General features: G+C 34.6%; 1 protein-coding gene across 6 annotated transcripts in view; it reads left to right on the forward strand.

The window, feature by feature from the left end:
* CACNA2D1 (calcium voltage-gated channel auxiliary subunit alpha2delta 1) overlaps nt 1-9237 on the forward strand; it is a 472005-nt gene extending 462768 nt beyond the window's left edge. For all 6 annotated transcript variants that reach the window (XM_037066145.1, XM_037066146.1, XM_037066147.1 and 3 more), the window contains one exon: nt 5585-9237. In XM_037066145.1, the coding sequence (XP_036922040.1) occupies nt 5585-5621 (37 nt within the window). In that variant the 3' untranslated portion in view covers nt 5622-9237. The remainder of the gene's footprint in view (nt 1-5584) is intronic.
* Nucleotides 9238-25584: the final 16347 nt, after the last annotated feature.

The following is a 25584-nucleotide window of genomic DNA, read 5'->3' on the forward strand; positions in this document are numbered from 1 at the left end:
GCAGAAGTAATGAAACAGACTTAAAAAGACAATAAAAGGATTAATAATAAAGAATTGCTTTTTTGAGAAAAATCACCAAAATACACAAACCTTTAGTTTGACTTCCCAGAATGAAAAAAGAGAGAGAGGATTTATAAAATTAGAAATGAAAGAGATGTTAAAACTTATATTGAAGAAACAGAACAAAGAGACTACCCTAAAGAGTTATATGTCAACAAATTTGGACAACAGAGAAGAAAAGGATAAATTCCTAGAAATACTGCCTATGAAGACTAAATCATGAAGAAATATATAATTTAAACACACGAATTGCTAGTAAACAGATTAAATCACTACCAAAAGCCTCCCCTCAAAAACCAGAAGTCCAGGACCAGATGGTTTCACTGGCAAATTCTATAAAACACATAGGATGAATGAATAACAATCCTTCTCAAATCTTTCTAGAAGTTAAAGAGGAAAGAATACTTCTTTTTTAAACTTTTTTATTTTTATTTTTATTTTTATTTAATTCTTGTTCAAGTACAGTTTTCTATCTTATATTCCCAGCCCTGCCCACCCACCCCAGTGCTCCCCGCCTCCCTCCCATTTCCACCCCCCACCTTAGTTATTGTCCATGTGTCCTTTATACTTGTTCATGTGAGTCCTTCCCCCTTTCCCCTATGATTCTCTCCCCTCTCCCCTCTGGACCCTGTCAACCTGTTCCGTATTTGAGTGTCAGGAAAGAATACTTCTAAACTCATTTTACAAGGTCAGGCTTAACATGATACCAAAGCCAGACAACAAGACTACATAAAAGAAAATTAAGGCCAATATTTTTGAAGAACAAATATCTTCAATAAACTGAACTTTAAAAGGATCGTATACCATGATCAAATGAGATTTATTCCAAGGATACAAGAATGGTTTAGTGACTGCAAATGAATCAATATAATATACCACATTAACAAACAATGATAAAAATCACATGATGAAAATCTCAACAAATGCACAAATAGCATTTATCAAATTAACACATATTTTGGTAAAACTTTCACCAATGATATTCAGGGTACATACCTCACAGCAATACATGATAATTCCATAGCTAATAACATCACACTCAATGGTAAAATGCTAAAAGCTTTTCCTCTAAGATCAGGGACAGGACATTGAGGCTTACTCTTGCCACTGGTTTTCAGGAATAGTGTTGGAAATTCTGTACAAAACCATTCAGCTATGAAAAGAAATAAAAGGCATCCAAATTGGGAAGCAAGAGTTAAAATTGTCTTTATCTGCATATGGCATGTTCTTATACATAGAAAGCCCTAAAGGCCACAGAACTTTTATAAACAAATTTAATAAAATTGCAAGGTACAAAGTCAAGTTCCAAAAGTCAGTTGCATTTCTGTATACTAATATTGAATATCCAAAAAGAGAAATTAATAAAATAATTCAATTTATTATCACATCAGAAAGAATAAAATACCTCTGAATAAATTTAACCATAAAGGGGACAGACCTGTACACTGAACAGTATAAGACATTAATGAAAAAAACTGAAGATGATACAAATAAATGGAACAATATTTAGTGTTCATAGATTAGAAGAAATAACATTGTTAAAGTGTCCCTACCACCCAAAGTGATCTGGAGACTTATTGCGTACCTGTCACAATTCCAAAGGCATGCTTCACAGAAATAGACCAAAAATACTACAATATGTATGAAAATACAAAAATCTCACATAGCCACAATGAGATACCACTTCACACTGATGAGAATGGCCATCATAAGCAAATTAACAAACAAGCATTGGAGAGGTTGGGGATAAAAGGGAACCATAGTGCACTGTTGGTAGGAATGCAGACTGGTAAAGCCACTGTGGAAACCAGGATGGAATTTACTCAGAAAACTAAAAATAGAACTGCCTTTTGACCTAGCAATACCAGTGTTGGGATTATACCCTAAGGATCCTGAAACACCAATTCAAAAGAACCTATGCACCCCAGTGTTCATAGCAACCCAATTCATAGTAGCCAAGTGCTGGAAGCAACCTAAGTGCCCATCAGTAAATGAGTGGATGAAAAAACTATGGAACATTTACACAGTGGAATACTATGCAGCAGAAAGAAGGCGCTTCTACCCTTTGTGACAGCATGGATAGAACTGGAAAGCATTATGCTAAGTGAAATAAGCCAGGCGGTGAAAGACAAATACCATATAATCTGACCTATAAATGGAACCTAATCAACAAAACAAATAAGCAAGCAAAATACAACCAGAGACATTGAAATGACCAATCTCACAGTAAGCAGAGAGGAGGAGGGAAAGGGATAATGGGATAATGGAAGGGTATCAAGGAACATATTTAAAGGACACAAAGCCAAAGCCAAAGAGGGTGGGTTTGAGGATGGATTCGGGGATGGGTGGGGCAGTGGGGCATGGTGGGGTGAAATGGAGACAAATGAACTTGAACAACAATTAAAAAAATAAAGTTTAAAAACAAATTTGCCCTGGCTGGTGTAGCTCAATGGAGTGAGCCCAAGCCTGCAAACCAGAGGATCTTGGTTTGATTCCCAGTCAGGGCACATGCCTGGGTTGCAAGCCAGTCCCCAGCGGGGGCCAGTTCCCAACAGGGGACACATGAGAGGCAACCACACATTGATGTTTCTCTCCCTCTCTCCTTCCCTTCTTCCCTAAAGATAAATAAATAAAAATCTTTAATAAATAAATAAATAAATAAAGACAAAATTTAAAGTTTCATATAGCCAAAACAATCTTGAAAAAAGAAGAAAGATGAAGGCCTCGCACTTCTTGATTTCAAATTGTATCGCACAACTATGTTTAGTTAGTCAAAACAATATAGTACTATCATAAAAAAGACAAGCCACAAAGAAAAATAAAACAGAATAGAACACAGAATAAACCCATGCAGATATGGTGAATTATTTATGACAGGAGCAAAGACTATACATGAGGAAATACATAGTTTCTCCAGTGAATGTTGCTGAAAAAATCGAACAGCCATGTGCAAAGAATGAAACTAGACTACTATCTTACATTATGCGCACACAAAAATCAATTCAAATGAATGGAACTTTACCAAAAGATTCTGCACAGCAAAAGAAACAACAAAAAAAACCAATCTAACAAATTGGAAGAACTATTTACAAGTCATACATCTATTTACCAGTATCTAAAATATGTAAAGAACTCATAAAATTCAGTATCGAAAAATAAATAGTCCAGTTAAAATGGGCAGAGGATCCAAATAGACATTTTTTTCATATAAGACATATAGATGGCCAACAGGCACATGAAAAGATGCTCAACATCACTAAGTATTAGAGAGCAGCAAATCAAAACCACAGTGAATATCATCTTATACCTGTTAGAAGGGCTATTGTCTAAAAAACAAGAGCTCAATGCTGGCAAGGATGTGGAGAAATGAGAAGCTTTGTACATTGTTGGTGGGAATGTAAACCAGTCAGCCACTATGCAAAATGTATGGGATTCCTCAAAAATTTAAAAAAAAAGAACTAGCATATTATTTAGAAATTTTACTTCTAGGTATTTATCCAAAGAAAATTAAAACACTAATTGGAAAAAATATCTGCACTCTCATGTTTGGTACATCATTATTTATAATAGCCAAGATATGAAAAACACCTAAGTTTATATAAATAATGGAAGTTTATTCAGCCATTAAAAAAATCAAATCTTGCCATTTGCAAAAACATGGATGGGCCGTGAAAGCATTACTCTAAGTGGAATAGACCAGGCAGAGAAAGACAAATACTGCATGGTATCACGTATGTATGGAATCTTAAAAACTAAAAAACCCTCAAACAAACAAAGTGCAGGGGCTGGTGGTAAAAGGGTAAAGTCTGAGGATCCAAGAAAACATGGTGGCTATAAGTGATGACTATGTTAATAACACTGTAAAAACTGAAATTTGCAAAAGGAGTACATATGTTCACCAAAGGGAAAAAACAGATATGTGAGGAAAAAATAAATATAAAGAATAAATAAATAAATAAATATTTAGATGTTAATTATCTTGATGGGGGCAATCCTTTTATAATATTATATATGAAGTCACCACAACGTACACTTTAACTGTCTTACAATTTTATTTCTCAATTTTAACTCAGTGAAGCTGAATTTTAAAAGAAACATTATTTTCATATTTAAAAAGTGTGAAAAAAAGTGTGAGTAATTAACAATTTTTTTTCAATTTAAAGCTACTGGACTAGATCAGATCACCTAGAAAGAAAGTGTAAAGAAGAAACCAAGAGTGAGAACTCACCCCTGCAAAAATCTCACATGTAGGGATCATGAAGAGAAGAAGGTCAGGCCAAAGAGAGTAGGATGAACTACAATCAAGTGTGGAGGAAAGATGTAGAAAAAAATAAGTCAAGGAGAGACTACTTATTGTACACTGTCAAATACCCCTGAAAACTCAAATAGGAGGAAGGCTAATTTGTAATGATTCTCTTTACATTTAGAGCCTATGTTGGACAAATTAAGTTTTTTGTAATAGGTTATTTTATCTCAGACTTCTCTTGAACAAACAAACAAATAGAGATCTGCTACCTTAAAATACAAATTCAGGAAAGAAATTGTACTTGTTTACTGGGTGGCAGGCACTGTGTTAAACGCCAGTGAGCAAAATGGGTCAGTGGTCTGTTCTCTGGGAGTTGTCTTTGTGTAGTTATTCCAAATAGAATATATATTTACTTACTACCTTAAAACTTTCTTAGATAAATTATTTTGATTATTGGAAGTTGAACCTTGGATTAGTAAATTCTTAAATGATGTTTAGAAAAATAATGAGAAATTAGGGTATTCTATTAAATTCAATATATTAAAATGAATTAAAGAATGTAGAAAATGTTACAGAGTACAGAACCTAGGAGTAAAAGAGAAATAGCAATCTTGCATTAGTAAGGAACATAATGAGCCGCAACTAGACATTGGGTAATTGAATGAGTATATTTATTGCATTCATGGTTTTAAACAAAACTTGATAGCTTAGCTCCTTTTTTTAGGATGGATGTTTTCAGAGTGTACTTTCACTTATGGTTCAAATACATTATTCTTTTTATTTTAACTCTTGATGAAGGTCCAGATGATACATGTACAGTATCATATGTTCGCCTTTGGAATGGATGTAAGGGATACGGAAAGTAGACATTCAGTTCTCAAATTTATTTATTCTACCCATTAAAAATTGCCTAATTGAGCATAATTGCTAATATCATAATTCATGGGAATTTTAAAACATACTATGAAATTTTATTTTTAGTTCTTATATTTATAAATATATAGGAACATTTGGTCTTATGTTTTTTTTTTAATTTAGAAATTGGTATATTACTCAAAACAGCATTCACTGTTAAAATATTTTCTTTTATTATCATCACACTCTACAATAAAATTATAAAGCATTCTTCAAGTTTTTCAAAGTAAAATCTAGGAGAATATAATTTATTTGGATTCAGATTAAAGCAGTTTTATAAGGTGAGTTCAGAAATGGACTAAACATGACCTATGTCTCACCAAATATTTTTCAGGATTTTTCTTTTTCCTTTATTTCCAACAGGAGGATTATACCGACTGTGGTGGTGTTTCTGGATTAAATCCCTCCCTGTGGTCCATCATTGGAATCCAGTTTGTCCTTCTTTGGCTTTTATCTGGCATCAGGCACTGCCAGTTATGACCTCCCAAAGCCAAATCTGCATAATTAAACTCCAGACCCTGCCAAGACAGGAGCCCACAAATGCATTGACCTAGGGTCAACTATGGAATCAGCAGAGCATTAGCTGGGCCCATAACATGGCATAAAACTAAGGCGTGGACTCCTAAGGCACCCACTGGCTGCATGTCAGGGTGCCAGATCCTTAAACTCGTGTGAATGTTGCATCATCCATGTATAACATCGAAGCAAAATTTTATATGTGCTCTACTGGAAAATTTGAGAGTTTGTTGTTGCACTGTATGTGATTAATTGTAAAAGGGCTCCCCACACAACTGTTTATGAAGCATAAAAATTGTCTTGATTTTGACCTGGAAATTTGACTTACTGCAATCCTTGTTGGTTTACCAAGAAAATCTCTAGGGGAAAAGAAGTTTGTTTTTGTTTGTTTGTTTGGTTTTTTGCCTCCCTAATTCTGTTAAAAATGATTTTCTGTTTTGAGTAGTTATTACTGAAAATATATATATAGACAGAGATTTAAAGATGATGTAATCTCTTGAAATAGATATAATGGCCAATTTTCTATTTTAAAAAATTGCCGTGAATAAAATGCCTTATGAAGAATGGCTTCTCTGCCCAAAATACAACATAAATGATGACCAATTAAGTTTTGGTGGGGTGATATTTGGTTGTTTAGAAATAACTAGGAAATTATTAAACTAAAGGTGCTTGAGGGTGAAATTTGAATATGTGACATATTTCCTCATAAATGTAAGCCCTTAATAAGTGCTTCAATGTAATGTTCCTTTTGTTCACAGTAAAGTTATGTAGTGCTAGCCAGATATTTCAAAACACTCTAAGAAAAGCTTGTTGGGGGAGGGGAAATGTTTTTCTTGTGATAAATGAACTTTGGTTACCAAGGGTATTTTGCATGATGCTGCTGCTATTTTAACTTTTTGTTTTTCTCTTACTGTAGAGGATAGTCCATTGAAAGTTAAATGAGTGACATTACTATTATGTAAGAATCTGAACCTTGCAGTGTAATGCACTTATGTCATCTTTAACAATGTTGTGAAGCTACTCTGAATATACTGTGCAATGTAAATGCTGAATGATTGGGTTAAATCAGTGGCAAAATGGAAATTAACAGATTTTATACAGATTCGTGCTTTTGCCTGAAAGCCTATGTACAGATATTTTAAGTACATAAATCAGAATTGACACATTTATTTTTGAAAAGTACATATATGTTCTCAATGAAGATTCATCCTGGGTTTCCTCTTTGTTCATTTGAATAGTGGCATGTACAACCCCCAAATTGCTGCTGCTGCTGCTACTCTCCCTCCATTTTAAACGGTATGATCACTTGGCCAAAGTGTCCAAGCAGATTGACGAGGGTTTTACAATAATCTGAACAAACAGGAAACCTGGAATCTATATGTATGCACATGAATACTTGATTATGAATAATCAGAATTGTTTTTATACAGCCTCATTGGTAAAAATGGTTAGCATAGTGAATCAGATATTTCATTATAGATTAATATGGAAGCAGAATATTATTTATGCTTTTAAAACTTATTTTCAGGAGTAAACAGTATTTGAAGAAAGGGTAAAAACAATGAATGTAACTCGTTATAGCGAAAAATTCTGCCGAAGGCTGGAAGTATGCAGATATTTTTCATGGTAAAATGCATTTGTTCTTTTTTTTTTTTGAACATGCCAAATACTGGTTTGTGTATATGCTGGAAATTATCTTATATATCCTTTTTAAGTCGAAATCTTATTAACATTATCCAGCATGCTTTAATATGCTCACATATCAACATATAACCAATTCTTTAGCATAGCTTAAAAAATATATTTGTTTTGTCTTTAGCTTTGCATACATTTGTAATTCCCCTCCTACTGCCAATATGCCCTAGGTACCATTTGCACACATGTCCTTACTTAAAATATTTTTTATTTAAAAATGGGGGAAGGGGGACGTGGATTCACTTTTCCAACTGTTGTTCTAAGAGTTAACATCAGTTACCATTTCTAATGCATTGTTGTGATTTTGTAGTCTCATTTGTAACTGGTATTGACATTTTAGAAAACACCAAAGTGATTTAAAAAATATGGAACTTCTCAGTCTAGTAGCTATGTTTGAGTCATGTTGTTTGTTAATTCAATCTTTAAATCTTATTGTTGACTTTTGCTAGACTATTTTAAATCATGAAAGTGTTGGGAAGGGGATACAAAAATACAAAATTATGTTAGTTTGTGTATATAAGCAACACGTTAAAACAATTGAATTGCTTCCCGCATACAACAAACTACCTTAAAATTATCTTTAAAACCTATTAATATATTTTCCTGGCTAATGTCATTGAAGTAGTGTGTATTCATCAACTACTTTATTGTTGTATTAATCACAGTTAAACTTGGCATCTCTTGGCAGGGTCCTATTTGATTTCATTTGCCATCAAAATACACTTTCATGCATGAGTCTTACTATGATCTTTTACTTTTTGCTATACAATAAGCTAATATATTAGGACAACCACATGATTATAAATTGGGTAAGAACACGCACTCTAAAACTTGTTCTGAATCCTAATACTAGTTTCATGCCTTTAGTAGACTTACTATTTTGTAAGATGGTAACACTCATCCCATCAAACTGTTATGTTAATTTAGGATTTTTCTGTGAGTTCTAATTGCTGACAAGAGCTTAAATTATAGCACATTATAAACATTGATTTTCAAAGACTAAACCGTACAAGAGATCAAGAAAAGAGCTTTTAAAGCCTTCACTGATTTAATTTTTGCTACACTCATGCAGCTTTATGTAGTTTGTCATTAAAACAAATTCAAGTAAGTCTCGCATTGGTGTTGAGTTAATAGTTTTGCATTAATAGTTTTCTTCATTTGAACAACCAGCATTACTGCCAAACACCAATCGTGGTCCATATTTGTAACAGGTTTTTAACATGACATAGCAAGTTTGATTGAAGAGATTTTTAGGTCCTGGGCCTATAAGATTTTAGTATGATCTTTTTTCATGTTTCTAATGCTTGAGGCATTATTGCTTAACTTGGAAAAAACTAAACAGTGTTGCTGCCATTTGTAAGTTTTCTTATAATATTCCTTTTATTAACTTTAAAACTGGCCTTACTGGGTTCAAATAGGCAGTATCCCTTTTAAGTGGCCTTTGCAACTCGAGTGTTACTTGCTTATTTGATGCTCTCTTGTATTTTCCATCTTATTTAGATCTTCGTCTCCACCAAAGCTTAAATTCTGTCTCTTAATTTAAAACTCTAAACTAGTCCATTGATCATGTTAGTTAACATTGAAGTGTCTAGAGGTATGGAGTTTAATCCAGTGAAACAAATGGGTGTAATGATTTTTTTAAAGAGTAACCATAGAATGATTATTCCACTTGCTGACAATTTCAAATATTTTATTGTTATCTGGAACTTGTGTTGTTTTCCCATAGCAGAATGTTAATATTGCTAATAATCAATGTACATTTATATAAGAAGCAAATCAAGAAATCAAATGTATCAACTGTTGAACAGATCGAGAACCTTGAAGACTTAGACCACCCTTACCAATAATTTCATGTACCTTAGTTAAAAAACTCACCAAGAAATTCCTTTGAGACTAATGGGATACTGTCTTGTATAGATGCCAATTGAGTTTACAGTGTGACCTGACGAAGCTCTCTTTGCCGTTGTGCTGTATGATTGTTGGATCATGCTTTTTAGGGCACTTTCATTAAAATGCTCAGTGTGCACCCATGCAAAAGGCCAAGTGGCTTTGTGGACAAAAGATCTTTTCTCCCATTGATTATGTTCTCTTGACACTTTTGTGGAAATTAACCAGCCTGATAAAAACATTTTGTAAAAATTTGTATGATACTGTTATACAAATATTTATAATCGCAGAAAATGTTGTGTTAAATCTTGTGCAAAAACAGTATATTCAGAATAAAAGTTTATCATTTAAAGTCACCACAGTTTGGGTTATTTAATTCTTTAAAATCCAGTGGAAAGAAACAGGGGTCTTTGTCATAAATGTATTTTAAGAAAGCCGCTTTCCTGTCCATAGAAATTCGAGATTGTGGAAATAAAAGTTGGGATTGGAAAGCACTTCTATAATCACAAACCTCAACTCAGAAATAAACAAATGTACTTGCAACTCCTTCACATAACTCTGACCTTCTCACATGTGTTTTTGCCGTCAAGTCATTTAGAAACTTACTAAATCAGACTTTGGACTTCTATTGTTAAAAAAAAGCCCTAGGAAAAAGATTTCCATGTTTCTTTAAAGACACTGAAAAAATAATTTGAACAAAACATGTTAGAATATCTGAACTATGCATACCTTTTGTTACACCTGACTAGCATTCAGTTATTTCTGCTATTTTACACCAGCTGACACAATGCAGTCTACTGTGAGGAGTTTTCCAAAAAACTGTGAGTGAGGTCCCTTTTAGCAGCTTGCCACCTGCTGCCCTTTGCTCATCCAATAATAAACTAATGAGCCTGATACTGTGTGGAATCTAGTATCATGTAAGCCTACTTTTCTTCTGGGGACTCCCATGAGAAAGCAAAAATAGCTCTATGTGGAAGGAATGTGGTACGTGGATATCAGTGTCGGTGGTTACTCAGTTTCTGATCAAGGCATTTTAACAGGAAAAAACCCACTTAAAAGTGTAAGGAAGATAACATTTGCTTTTTGAACCTCTGGCTCCATTCTGTACCAATTTATCTCCTCAATCAATCCTCGACCCTCATTTCCTCTATCAGTCATCTGGATGCCACCCCCACCTCTTCCCTAGGGACTGCATGTCATCAAGCCTCCCCTCCCAAGCACGTTCAGTCCTCCCTCTCTGCAGGCATACTTCCCTCCTCCACCTGCAAACACACGCAGGACACTTCCAACCAACACCCATCACACATCCACTGCTGCCCAGTAACCCCATCACTTTCTAGACTCAGACAGCTGGCATTAAAATATTCCTTTGTATGTCTGCAGACACGTTTGGGTAGTTTCTGTGCAATTTACTCAACTAGGGTTTAGAATTTTTGTTCAGAAAGGCATATTATTACATCCGACGTTTAGTTTTGGGCTACCACAGAAAAATTTTAATGACTCACGTGAGGTAAATGAATTTTATGCCTTGGGCTTTTTTTGATTCTCAATTTTTTTGCATTTTAAAGTGGAACTATTCACAGACCACCTTCACAATTTTCTATAAATTGGAATACAATCAACAATGTTATTTTTAAACATTTTCTATGTAAATTAACTCATTTTTAAATAAATGTTTAAGAGGAAAATGTAATATTACTCCCATAATTAGAAAGCCAATATAATGTGCTGTAATTAGTAGGTATGCCACATTAAAATAGGCTCCTATCTATTATAATGAATCAATAAAACTACTCAGTATATGCCCGTATCAAATGTTCTAGGTTTAACATACTTCTTCAACGTATTGTAATGATGGATTAGTCCATTTTAGTATTTCTGTCACTAATGTTTTCAATGTAAACCAGGACTCAAACAATGTACAAAATTGTAATTACTAATACATTAAAATATATTTATCAAAATACACAGTAATTTTTTTCAAAGATTGAGTTTTCTTAAGTGGGCAATTTTTAAATGCTTTATCATAATCATAAAACAGTTTTTGAGTACTGCAGGACTTACTCTAATGTGTCTTTAAAGTTTACTTTTAATACTCATTCACATAAAGACAATGTATAATGAACCTAGGTTTGAATGAGATTGCTAATTTCCTTTATTGGGAAGGATTGATCTTTTCCAGATACTATCTTTTCTCTAGTTGTTTAGCTTAAGAAAAAGGAATCTTTCTCTTGTGAAATTATGGGATAGTTGATAATAACTTTTAAGTAGTGAAATTGTTCACAAATGTATGTCAGTTGTTATTGCTGACATTTAAATCTCTTCTTTTATTCATTTCTAGGTCATACTGACCTGTGAAGTTCCTAAATGAGATGACTACTGCTCTAATTGTCATTAGGAAGGCAGTAGAGCTAAATAGTAACTGCAATCTGTTGCTTAGATTTGGACCTTCCTTTACCATGTAATAGCTTTGGAACCATGGGCAAACTACATCATGTCTCCAAGCCTCAGTTTCCTTATCCATGAAACAATATAAAAGCAAATAGATTACAGGGCTGCCATAATGACTAAATAATATATTTACTGTATAGCACTTATCATAGACTGAGCAATGAGTAAGCACTCAACAACACCATCTATCGGTATTATGAATTGTTTCCACAGTCATCATAATCACCGTTTTTGGATGAAGCTTTTGAGACCCTAATATCTGCACCATTTGTCACTTAAAACATTTACTCATTCATTTAACTAAAAACATTTAACTGACGTGTTAGAAGTAATGCTTATACAAGATTTTTAAAAAATAGTCTCTTCCCTTATGAAACTATTGACTGTGAATATAAAAAATGTAATAAACACTTACAATAGTATGAGATAAATGCTATGATATAGGAAATAAATATTATTGGAGCTTATTGTAGGGTAATCTGGCTGGCCTGAGCTGGCCAGAGAAGGCGGCCATGACTCTGAGGTGAGGGAAGAAGGTAGGAGTACTGTTACAGGAGAGTGTGTGAATACTAAGAGGTGCACTCAAGGAACTGGAAGTAGCTGAATATGAGTTCAGGTTGGCTTGAGGGGTGGTCGATGCATAGAGAGATGAGATAGAAGATGAGGGTGGAGAGACAAAGGGTCAGAGTCTGGGGTCTACTCTGGACCACATGGGGTATTTAGCCAATTGGAAGCTGCTGAAAATTTGAAAACAGGGAACAGTATTATCAGACTTGAGTGTCAGGAAAACTACTCTGATTGAAATGTTTTTGGTAGATGGACACTAGTAGGAAGGGAAATCAATTGAGATACTACAATCACGAAGAGCAATTTCTGTTGACTGGTATAAGGTGGTAGATAGAGAAAAATGGAACAATTTGAGAACTACTTAGAAGGGAAAAGGGAGAAGATTTCATGATTTACTCATTGTTGTTCTGAAAAAAAGGGAAAAATTAGAATTACTCCCAGGGTTCTGAAATTTAAAGTGTTGACTAGTTGTTCAATTCCCTAAGTTAGGGAACAATGGAGAATGCTCGGGGCAGGGTTGAGATAAGGTAAGACAATTCGGAAGGGCATTGCACTTTACAAATATTGTGGATGAGCTCTTTGTACCAGTGCTAAGGATACAAAGGTGAGAGGGCATGATTTCTACTGCATGCCAAGATAGTGATAAAGGACATGTTTGTCTGTTTTGATATAAATACTGGTACCGGGGACCCACTGTTTCAGAGTCTCAGGTGGTTCTGCTGGGCAGACCATATGACAATACCTGGGGATATGTAAGAATTCTGATTACCTTATAAATCAAACTTTATAAAACCCTACTTAGATGCACATCATTGATTCAATTTTAAATGAATCCCCTTTGGACATATTTTTGGGAACATACCCTATGATTCCAACTCAAATGAAATCTTTTTGAGGACTGTACTTTTTACTGTTATTTTTCTTTCTGGATCCCAATTACACAGCTGTATACAACCAATAATCAATAAAGTTCTGATTGATTGTGGCTGATAAACAGGAATGCTCTTGGGATGATTATTACTACTAGAAATTTTATTCTTATTTAAGTCATATTAATGCTATCAAATGTCTCAGAGTTGAACCACAGATTTCTATAAATATTATCAGAGCAACATGTCAATCAGGTTCATTCTTATGGTAAATGATACTGCAAATCAGAATAAAATTAGGAAATGATATTTTTAATCTGGTTTTTATACATATTATATTTAATTAAGTAATGACTATTCCTTAATAAAATAAAAAGCTAACCAAAACTTTTAAAACCCACTTAAAACATGAATATTTCAGATTGATTTCAGACTGCCTGTCCATCTGGGTATACAGAACCTCAGCAAAATCATACTGAAGCCAGAGAGACCATTTGGCATGTGGTAGAGATTCAGTCTCTACCACCAGGCTGCTTGGGTCCACATCCCTGCTCCCTGACTTGGGCATATTATATAGCAGCATCTCTGTCTTTCTTTTCCTTGTCTGTACAGTTTATACTATTGACTCCATAAATATTTGTATATGAAAATACTGATAGCAGTCACTATTGAATAGTTGTTAAGGCCTCTACTTTTTTTTTTGTTTCTGAAAGTTTTTTTCCCATTTCTATTCAGTCTCCTTATACCTCCTCCTCCCACAACCACCACACTGAACACTGTTGCCCGTGTCCTTGAGTCCATTTTTCCCTTTTGCTCAATCCCTCCACCCACTCCCCTGTAACTGTCATCCTTCTCTCTATGAGTCTGTCTCTTATCTTAGAAGCTCAATCATTCTGATGCTGATGATTTCAGAAATGATTTAGAGAAACTTGTCATCAAGAAGGTTCCTAAGGTATGAGGAATGTTTCCAGAATTTCAAATTACGTGATGAAGATGATGGTGATGGTGATAATGATAAATACAAATATAGCACAAAGCGTAGAAGATCAAAGGGAGAAAATTCATCCAAAAATTACATAAATAAGCATATTACTAACTCTAAGAAAATATTTTGCTGTATAGGATCTTGGTAATAAAAAGCTGATGGCAAGAGGGAAAATAGCATCTGATGGAAACTGAACGGGATTTAGTTACCGGACTTTGAGGAAGGTAAATGGAAGATCCAAACTATCCTGGATGTTTTCGTTCAAATCTCAGAAACAATTACACCAACATCTTTGATGAATACATATGCAAAAATTCACCCCCAAATATTAGCAAACCAAATTTAAAAGCACATTAAAAGAAGTATACACCATGACCAAGGAGGATTTATCTCTGGGGTTCAAGGACACATCAACATACATGACATTAACAGAATGAAAGATAAAATCTTAGGATCTCATTTGCAGGTAATGCATTTGACAAAATGTAATATGACAGAAGACTCTTTTTTGGTTAAAAAAATAACTCTGGACATACTGGGTACAGAAGGAATATAACCTCCACATAATAAAGGTTGTATACCACAAATCCACAGCTCACAAACTCCAGAGAAAAATGGAAAGCATTTCCTCTACAATCTGGAATAAGAGATGGGGGCCCACCTCCAGGGTGCCTGTGCAGAAGAGTAGAAGAAGACCTAACTAGAAAAGTTAGGCAAGGTGAAAGAAAAGCATTCAAAACATTAAGGAAGAAGTAAAAGTATCATTAACTGCAGGCTATAGGATTTTGTATGTAGAAAATTCTAAAGATGCCACCAGAATAAAAAAACCTGCTGGAACGATCAATAATTTCAATAAAATTGTGGGATGTAACATTGATATAAAGAAACCCATTACATTTCTATAAACTAAGAATGAAACATATGAAAATGAAATATTAAAAAACTACCTCATTCATAATAGCATCAAAAACAATGAAATATCTAGGAAAAACTTTAACCAAGGAAGTGAAGATTTTTGTACAATAGAAACTTAAAAATTTTGTTGAAAGAAATATTAAAAACATANGATGGGGGCCCACCTCCAGGGTGCCTGTGCAGAAGAGTAGAAGAAGACCTAACTAGAAAAGTTAGGCAAGGTGAAAGAAAAGCATTCAAAACATTAAGGAAGAAGTAAAAGTATCATTAACTGCAGGCTATAGGATTTTGTATGTAGAAAATTCTAAAGATGCCACCAGAAAAAAAAAACCTGCTGGAACGATCAATAATTTCAGTAAAATTGTGGGATGTAACATTGATATAAAGAAACCATTACATTTCTATAAACTAAGAATGAAACATATGAAAAAGAAATATTAAAAAACTACCTCATTCATAATAGCATCAAAAACAATGAAATATCTAGGAAAAACTTTAACCAAGGAAGTGAAGATTTTTGTACACTAGAAACTTAAAAATTTTGTTGAAAGAAATATTAAAAACATACATTCAAATGAAAAGACATTCTGTGTTCATGGATGGAAAGAATGAATGCTGTTATTAATTCTTTATACTTAACACTTAATATTGTTATTGTCTATACTACTCAAAGTCATCTATAACTTCAATGCAATCCCCAAGAAAATAGCAATGGAATTCCTCATAGAAAACAAAGAACAATCCCCAAAACTATGAAAGTGCAAAAGACCCCTAACAGCCAAAACAATCCTGAGAAAAGGTACAAAGCCAGATGTATCACACTTTTTTGATTTCAGACTATACTACAAAGCTAGAGTAAACAAAACAGTAAGTTATTGGCATATAAATAGACACATACCAATGGAACAAAATAGAGAAACCAGAATTAAACCTCCCCGTATATGGTCAACTAATATTCAATAAGGGAGTCAAAAACACCAATAAGGGAAGGACAGTCTCTTCAACAAATGGGGTTGGGAAAACTAGAAAATACATGCAGAACAAAAAAAATTGAATTCCTGATTTACAAACTCACAGAGATTAACTTGAAGTAGATCAAAGACTTAAACCTATACCATAAACCTGGTACCATAAAACCCCTTGAAGGAAATGTAGAAAGGAAGCCTCTCAACATTGGTATTAGCAATGATCTTTTAGATATACATGAAAAGCACAAATAACAAAAGCAAAAGTCAACAAATGGAACTATGCATCATACTTAAGTGTGTCTGCACAGCAGAATAAACCATTAGCATAAGGAAAATGCAACCTATAAAATGGGAGAATTTTTTTTGCAAATCATGTATCAAGTGATAAGAGGTTACTATCCAAAACATACAAAAATTCATAAAGCTAATTTTTAAATTATTTAATAAATGGGCAGACAAAGCATCTGTGGTTATATACTTATGCAATTAAATGCTTAATTGTATTCTATAAATTACACATAGGTAGTTGGAATTTAAGTACTTTTTGTAGTGTTTTCATTTTTCTATAAATTATTTCCAACAAGTTGAGGATTATGCTCAAGGTAAGTTTAATGTGCTTTAAAATATATTTCTATATAATATTGATAGTCTGAAAACAGTATTTAAATAATTACTACATGGGAAAACATACATGAGTTTAATTTCTCTTGAAAGAAAAATATTTAAATTAGCTTATCTAGAACTCCTATATTAAAACAGAATTATTAAGTGATTATACAATTCCCTTTTGAAAGTTGACCAATTGGGGAGAAATCTGGACTGTATCTCTTTTTTTTTTAGCTTTTCTTTTTTTTTAAAAATGTATTTAATTATTTTTCAAGTACAGTTTTCTGTCTATTTCTCCCATCCCATCCCACCCCCCATGCTCCCCCTCTCCCTCCCATTTCCACCCCTCTCAGTTGTTGTCCATGTATCCTTTATATATGTTCCTCTAAATCCTTCCCCTATTTCCCCTGAAATTCCCTCCCTCCTTGGAAGGATGCTCTAACATCTGGAGGGCTGGGAGAACATTTATATCTCCTCTTTCCACTGAAGTTCCATAGTTTTGGAAGAGAAAAGAAGAAATAAGGAGTGAATAGATGACTTTTACATGCTGTCATTGAGCAGGGGTTGGTTTTCTGGACTGGGGCTTTCTACACCGAACAAAGGGATGCTGACAAAAGGCAGTGAACACATCTATAAACTCTGAAAAGAGCATGTTTGGCAGGAAACTTGCTTACCCCGTCAAGAGGACTAGAAACAGATATTTGAGGGGAAGGAATAAAACTACTGACATACAGCTGGGAACTTTACAGGAAAGAACAGAAGTGTGCTGGAGAGAGAAGAGTAGTTGAGGAGGTTCTCACTAATTTCAGTAGAAAATAGGAGGGAAGTAGGTGGAATAAAAGTTGACCTGCAAGGACTCAAGATTCAGAAGCCAAGGGAGCTTGACCTTTTAACACAGGATGCAATTAGGACCTCACAAGGGTCATGGAGACATGGAACTAGGTCAGCACGACAGGAATATGGTGGAGAGAACACTCCTTGTTCAAATAGTAGAAATGATGAAAAGGTATCATTACATTGAATTTTTAAAAAATAATTAAATTAATTTAGCTCTCAAAAAAATGAACAGTGCTGCCAAATAGGTATTTTTAGAAAGAGACCCAAATAGCCAAGAGGCACATGAAAAGATGTTCAACATCACTAATCATTAGGGAAATTAAAATCAAAATCGCAATGAGATATCACCTCACACTTATTAGAATGGCTGAAGAATCCCACTCCTGACATATACCCAAAGAAAATGAAAACAGGATATTGAGGAGATCAATGTTTTCCCAAGTTTATTGCAGCATTATTCATAATAGCCAAGATATAGACACAACCTAAATGGCCATCAATGAGTAAATGGATAAAGAAGATGTGAGATATAATTTGCCAGTTGTGAAAACGTGGGCAGACTTGAGCACATGACACTGAGTGACATAAGTCAAGAGAAAGACAAATAGTGTATGATATGTCTTATATGTAGAAAAATAGCAAAGCCAAACTAACAAAAAAATAAAAACGAAATAGAAAATTGAAAGTTATGTGGGGCCAGGAGTGGGGGTAGGGAAATAGGGAATAGGATGGATGTTGCTTAAGGGTAGAAACTTGCAATGAATAGTGAATAAGTCCTAGAGATCCAATGCATAGTAAACATAGTATAGTAAAATAGACAACAACATTATATTATAATAGATTAACTTGCTCAGAAAATATAACTTAATTATTCCAACCACTAAAAAGAAAGCATGATTATGTAGCATTATAGAGGTGCTAATTATTGCTACAATGGCAATCATATTACAGGAAATAAATGTATCAAATTAACATGTTGTACATCCTAACTTTACATAATTGTATATGTCAAATATATTTCAATTTTTTTATAAAAGATAAAGAACAGACATTTGGATCACAGCTCATATGGACATAATGGTGTCTGGGAGAACTTAGTACTACAGGTAACAGCTTGTGCCAACAAAGCAAAACTCCATCTCAACAATGGGCCTATTTAAATTTCTCTGAATAAAGAAGCATCCTCCTACTCACTTTCTCTTTTTCTTTTATTGCAAATCTTCTTGAAGTTTTTTTTTCTGCACTCAATCATTCTCCTACCGTTAGTTCCAATCTCACCTCTATCTCTCCTCTAAAAATGCTCTGCATGACATTTCAATCTCAACAGGTTCTGTTCCATCTTCTTAAAACTCAAGACTTTTCTGAGTTCCAGTGCTCCATTGGATACCACTCCTAGACATCTTAAATATATGCCAAGCAAATAACTGTGATCCATAGCTTAGTATATGACCCGGCTTTTTGACTCTGCATCTCAAGATTTAATGAGGTCTAGTCACCTAAACTAAAAACTCCAGATTCGTTAAATTACTCAGTTTTGAAAAGCCTGCCTAATTCTTCAATAATTTTGATTCTCCATTATTTTTCTTATCAAGTGATTCTCCCCTGCTTCAAACTTTCATCAACTCTTGCCCCAACAATTTAAATGGTTCCCAGGAGTTTCCCTATTTTGGGTTTCATTCCACTTCAATTCATCCTCCTTGATAATTTATTTGTCTTTATTTCTCATAGAATCCTTTCCCTGTGTAAAAATGTTGTTTCTTCACATTGTCTATAAAGTAAAATATAAATGCCTTAAAAAGATATATACCAATCAGAAATTGATCTCTGCTTGTATCTAACCTCATATTACCCCTGTTTTATATCTCAACACCCCCCTCAGTGGAATTTTACCTTAATATTTACCAAACACCTATACTCTTCAAACACAACACAGAAGTTCATGCTTCATTTTCTAAACACACAATTCCCACAACTTCTAACCTTCCCTATTAAATGCTACTTACAACCAGTGCCTCTCTGGAGCCTTCTCTGGTAGCGTAATTATACCTCAAACTACAAACTGCCATAATATTGGGAACATATCTCTGCTAAAATCTATAAAAATGTGGTATATTTTTAAAGAGAAAGTGTTTTCTTTTAGGATTTTTATGGTTTCTCGACTTATGTAAATTGAAGTCTTTTGAGTTTATTCTTGTGTATCCAATTAAAAAATAGACAAAAAACCTGAATGGAAACTTCTCCAAGGAGGACAAGCAGATGGCCGGTAGACATATATAAAAAAAGGCTCAACATCACTCATCATTAGAGAGATACAATGAGATATCACATCACACCTGCCAGAAATGGACACCATCAATAAATCAACAAACAGAAAGGGCTGGCGAGGATGTGGGGAAAGGGGAACCCTTTTGTACTGTTGGTGGGAATGCAGGTTGGTGCAGCCACTGTGGAAAAGAGTATGGAGTTCCCCCAAAAAATTAAAAATGGTTCTGCCTTTTGACCTAGCAATCCCATTTATGGGAATATATCCTAAGAATCCCAAAACACTAATTCAGAAGAATACAGGTACCCTTATGTTCATTGCAGCATTATTTATAATAATCAAGATCTGGAAACAGCCTAAATGTCCATCAGTAGATGAGTGAATAAAAAACTGTGGTACATTTCCACAATGGAACACCACAGTGCAGTAAAGAGGAAGAGAATCTTAATTTTATGATGAGATGAATAGGATAGGATAGGATAGGATAGGATAGGCATTGTTATGCTAAATGAAATAAGCCAGTCAGAGAAAGCCAAATTCCATATGATCTCACTTATGTGTGGAATCTAATGAACGAAATAAATGGATGAACAAAACAGAGACAGAGGCATGGATACGTGGAACAGGCTGCCAGCTGTCATATGGTAGGGGGTAGAGGGAGACTGGATGAAAAATGGCGAAGGGATCATGCAGAGAACATGTATGCATAACCCATAGACACAGACAACAGTGTGGTGATGGCTTGAAAAAAAGTGGGGTAGGGGACAGGTGGAGGTGCGCAAAGGGGGAAGGAAATGGGGACATCTGTAATAGTGTTAAAATAAAAATAAAGTGAAAAATAATAAAAAGAAAGTGTGGACTTTGGAATTTAAACAAACAAATCTGGTTTCAACTGTAACAACTGAAAAACATTTCATTTTTACTAATGTGACCTTAATAGAGATTTACTTAATATCACAGTGTAACAGATTCTTGAATTGTCACAGCAACATTTTCTTTGCAATATTTGTAATAAATCCTAATGATATGGTAGTGGGAGAAAATAATAGCAACACTTAGTAAAATAGGTACCCAGTCTCCTAATAGACAGAGTACCTCTGGTATTGCCAGAATATCAAGAGTGCTTTTAGTAGTCAAATATTTCCTTGATTTTTTATTAATATTTTCATCTGACCTTGACAAATGGCTAAGGTGTCACATTTCTTAGAGGGTTTTTCTTCTGTAACTTAGCATTCATCCCACCTAGTGCCACCCCATGTCAAATCAGGAAAATCTAATAAACTACATCAACCTAAATATTCTAGACTATCTTATCATCTTTAATTCAAGAATCTTCTTTTAAATTTTAGAAATTATTTTAGGATCTGGGAGTTTGGATAACACTGTACAAGTTACCTAGTTATAGGGATCTAATCAAAATTAACAATGAGAGCTCTTGAGATGAGCAAAAGTGAACCAGGCAAAAGTTATAGAAGAGCTAGCAAATCACGTGGATTTATTTTTTAAATATTTTACTTTTTAAAAAATATATTTCATTGATTATGCCATTACAGTTGTCCTGTTCCCCCCCTTCATTCCTCTCCACCCTGCACACCCCTTCCCCATCATTCCCCCCCTTTAGTTCATGTCCATGTGTCATAAGTTCTTTAGATTCTATACTTCCCATACCATTCTTGCCTGTCCCCCCTATCTATTTTCTACTTACCATCTATGCTACTTATTCTCTGTACCTTCTCCCTTCTCCTCCTCCTACTGCCCTGTTGCTAACCTTCCATGTGATCTTTATTTCTATGGTTCCACTCCTGATCTAGCTGTCCTCTTAGTTTGCTGTTGTTTTAGGTGTGGTTGTTAATAACTATGAGTTTGCTGTCCTTTCACTGTTCATATTTTATATCTTCTTTTTCTTATATAAGTCCCTTTAACATTTCATATAATAGGGGCTTGGTGACGATGAACTCCTTCAACTTGACCTTATCTGAGAAGCACTTTATCTGTCCTTCCGTTCTAAATGAAAGCTTTGCTGGATAGAGCAATCTTGGTTGTAGGTCTTTGGATTTCATGACTTGGAATACTTCTTTCCAGCTCCTTCTTTCCTTCAAGGTCTCTTTTGAGAAATCCGCTGACAGTCTAATGGGAACTCCTTTGTAGGTGACTGTCCCCTTATCTCTTGCTGCTTCTAGGACTCTGTCCTTCATTTTAATCTTGGGTAATGTAATTATGATGTGCCTTGGTGTGTTTATTTTTAGACAGAGGGGAAGGAAGGGAGGGAGGGAGAAAGAAAGGGAGAGAAACATCATTGTGTTTGCCTCTCAAGCAACCCCTGCTGGGGACCTGGCCCACAACCAAAGCATGTGCTCATACTGGGAATTGAACCAACAACCCTTCGGTTTACAGGCTGGCATTCAATCTACTGAGCCACACCAGCCAGGACACATGAATCATTTTTAAATAAGAAAGGTATAAACATTTTTTAAACTGGGACACAACATGAGGATTTGGGAGGAAGTTTTATTTAGTGTTCAATTCTGAGCCAATAAGTTATTGATAGGAAACTTTATATTTCCCTAAATTCTAGGGTCAGCAGAGCCTCAAGAAAGACATTAAGTGGCTGTCAATTTATGGAAAGCAAGACAAATAACCCAGGCACTAGATCTGATAAGAGAGGAAATGAGTAAAAAAGAATGACAAAGTTTGATTTTTTAAAAAGAATTAGGATGAAGGACAGGGGTAGGGGATCTCAAATCCAATTGTGGTTACTTCTCCAGGGGATTGTTTTGTTAAAAAATAATTTTTTACTGCCTTGATACTTCAACCTCTTTCTCTGCAGTGAAATATTATCATACTCAAATGACATTAAATTGAGGAAATAGAGAATTTGAAAAGCGATCTCCAAAAAATTAGATTACAGATTACAAATGAGTAAACATTAGATGCTATATATATAGAGAGAGATAGATATAGATATATAAGTGTGTATATATATAATATATAGTTAAGAAAGATAGCAAAAATAGCAAAATTGACTAATTATGAAGTACATAATGCCCAAAATGGTTCTTAACACATGTTTATTGCAATCTTGTCAAATAATAGAAATAAAAATGCTGTGAAACCAGAATGGAGAATCAAGACAATTATGAATTAAAAATTCAAAAGAATATCGAGTTAAACCTGAAAGCATTATTTTTTCAAGCTAATCCAAGAACAATTAAAATTGTGTTATCATAATTATGGTTTGAGCTCCTCCATACCCGGGGCATAACTTAATAATCTCTCTATGACCATCATGTCTCAGGGACATTCCACCCTGGAGTATAAGAGTGTACTTATACTCACCATGAGGGTATAAGGTGATACTTTTTATTAAATTAGAGTGTGGCCCCCTTGGCTATTTTGCTGTTGATCTCAGCTTGTTTGAGCCACATGCTCCTTAATCTGGAAGAAGTGTGTCCCAAACGTGTTTCCAATGCTGCTATATTTGTTTCATGAGATGTCAAGAACTTGAGGTTGAACTGAACCACCCTGTAGGGACTCAGGGCCCTTCTACCATTGCTATTGCCCTGCTTAAATGGGTTATATTATAGAGTTGCCATGATTAAATGGGCTAGTAAGTGTAAAAAAGGTTAATAATACCCGGTTTATAGGGAGTGCTATAGTGTCAGTCGTTATAAAGATTCTGCAGCTCGATTGGGTTGTCTCTTCTGTGTTGAAATTGGCAGTGAAGGAACGCAGCGATACAACTGAAGGAAGAAAATTATCTGTGGACTTCTCCATAGGTTGTCCTTGTCTTCACTATGAAACAATGTATGCATACATATTTATTGCCTGTAATTCCACCATATCACTCCATATAATGGAATTCCAGAACCTATGTTATTTTAAAGTACTCAATACACACATGTAATGTGAAGTAAATGTTATATGAAATACTACTGTTTCTAAATACCACAACTTTATCTGAATGGCTCTAGTTCAAGAACTAGCAGTCCAGATGCCACCAAAAGTGCATTCCGGGAGTGGATTGTGGGTTATGTCCGGTGCATGACCTTACCCCTGCCATGAATATGCTTACTTGTTCACTTCTTTTAAAATTCCCATATATGTATAAAAATACATATTTGACTCCTAATTTCTTTTTGTTCATCCCTTTCCATTTTTGGGATGACTAAGTGGGAAAATGATTTCTCAACTTTCTCTGACTTTGTGGTTAAAATGTGGTGTTCAGAACTATGAGACATAGGCATATATGTATGATCTAATCCCAGGCATTTCCCGAGATAAAATGGGCATTATTGAATGAATTAGGTTACTATACATCCTTTAACATGACAATGAGCATTTAACAAGGATGATAAGCTATAAACTCAATTTTAAATATAAAGTCATAAATAAATACATTATTTTTAAGCCATTCTATTACTCTTTTTTCCTTATTGTTGTTCAAGTACAATTGTCTCCATTTCCCTCCCAGCCTAGTCATCCCCACCTTCCACTCTTGGTACCACCTACCTTTGGCTTTGTCCATGTGTCCTTTATACATGTTCCTTGACAACCTTTCTACCTTTCCCCTCCATTATCCTCTCCTACCTCCTGTCTGTTTACTGTCAGTTTGTTCTTAATTTCAATGTCTCTGGTTGTATTTTGCTTGCTTGTTTGTTTTGTTGATTAGGTTCTACTTATAGGTGAGATCACATGGTATTTGACTTTCACTGCCTGGCTTATTTCACTTAGCATAATGCTTCCAGATCCATCCATACTGTCACGAAGAGTAGGAACTCCTTCTTTCTTTCTGCTGCATAGTATTCCATTGTGTAAATGTACCTGTTTTTTGATCCACTCACTTACTGAAGGGCATTTAGGTTGCTTCCAGCACTTTGCTATTGTAAATTGTGCCGCTATGAACATTGGGGTGCATAGGTTCTTTAGAACTGGTGTTTCAGGATTCTTAGTCCCAGCAGTGGAACTGATGGGTCAAAAGGCGGTTCTATTATACACAGCAATATTTTCACTGATATGTCCCCTAAAGCAAGGGATATAAAGGAAAGAACAAACAAATGGGACTTCATCAAAATGAAAAGCATCTGCACAGCTAAAGAAAACATCAGTAAAATGAAAAGGGAAGCAATCCAATGGGAAAATATATTTGCAAATGATATCACCTTGCACAACAGTTTGATCTCCAAAATATATAAAGAACTCACAGGACTCCACTCCAGGAAGACAAGCAATCCAATTAAAAAGTGGGCAAAGGACTTGAACAGACACTTCTCCAAGGAGGACATATAGAAGGCCCAGAGACATATGAAAAGATAGTCACCATCACTAGCCATCAGAGAGATGCAAATTAAAACCACAATGAGATACCACTTCACACCAGTCAGAATGGCCATCATAAACAAATCAACAATGAGAGCTGGTGAGGTTATGGAAAAAAGGGAACCCTAGTGCACTGTTAGTGGGAAGGCAGACTGGTGCAGCCGCTGTGGAAAACAGTTTGGAATTTCCTCATTCTATTATTCTTAATAGGGTAATGAGATATGTGAACAAATAAGGTTATCCTTTTTTTGTTTTAATATAACCCTTAAAAAGCATGTGTTAAATAGCACTGAGCCATGTCTATTTCAAAAGCTCATACTTTAAAATTTAATAAAACATGTTATTCTCTTCTTTCAATAAGTTGAAAGAATTATATTAGTGATGAAGCTTTGCCTGAACAAAACAGTTGCCAATTCTTGTCATGTCCTACTCTGCATTTGGAGTGCAGAAAAAAATTGTGAGCACCTTGGAAATAAGCATGACAATGG

Source organism: Sturnira hondurensis, unplaced genomic scaffold (genome assembly GCF_014824575.4).
Source record: "Sturnira hondurensis isolate 20B ecotype Veracruz unplaced genomic scaffold, ASM1482457v3 Scaffold0016462, whole genome shotgun sequence".
Lineage (NCBI taxonomy): Eukaryota > Metazoa > Chordata > Mammalia > Chiroptera > Phyllostomidae > Sturnira > Sturnira hondurensis.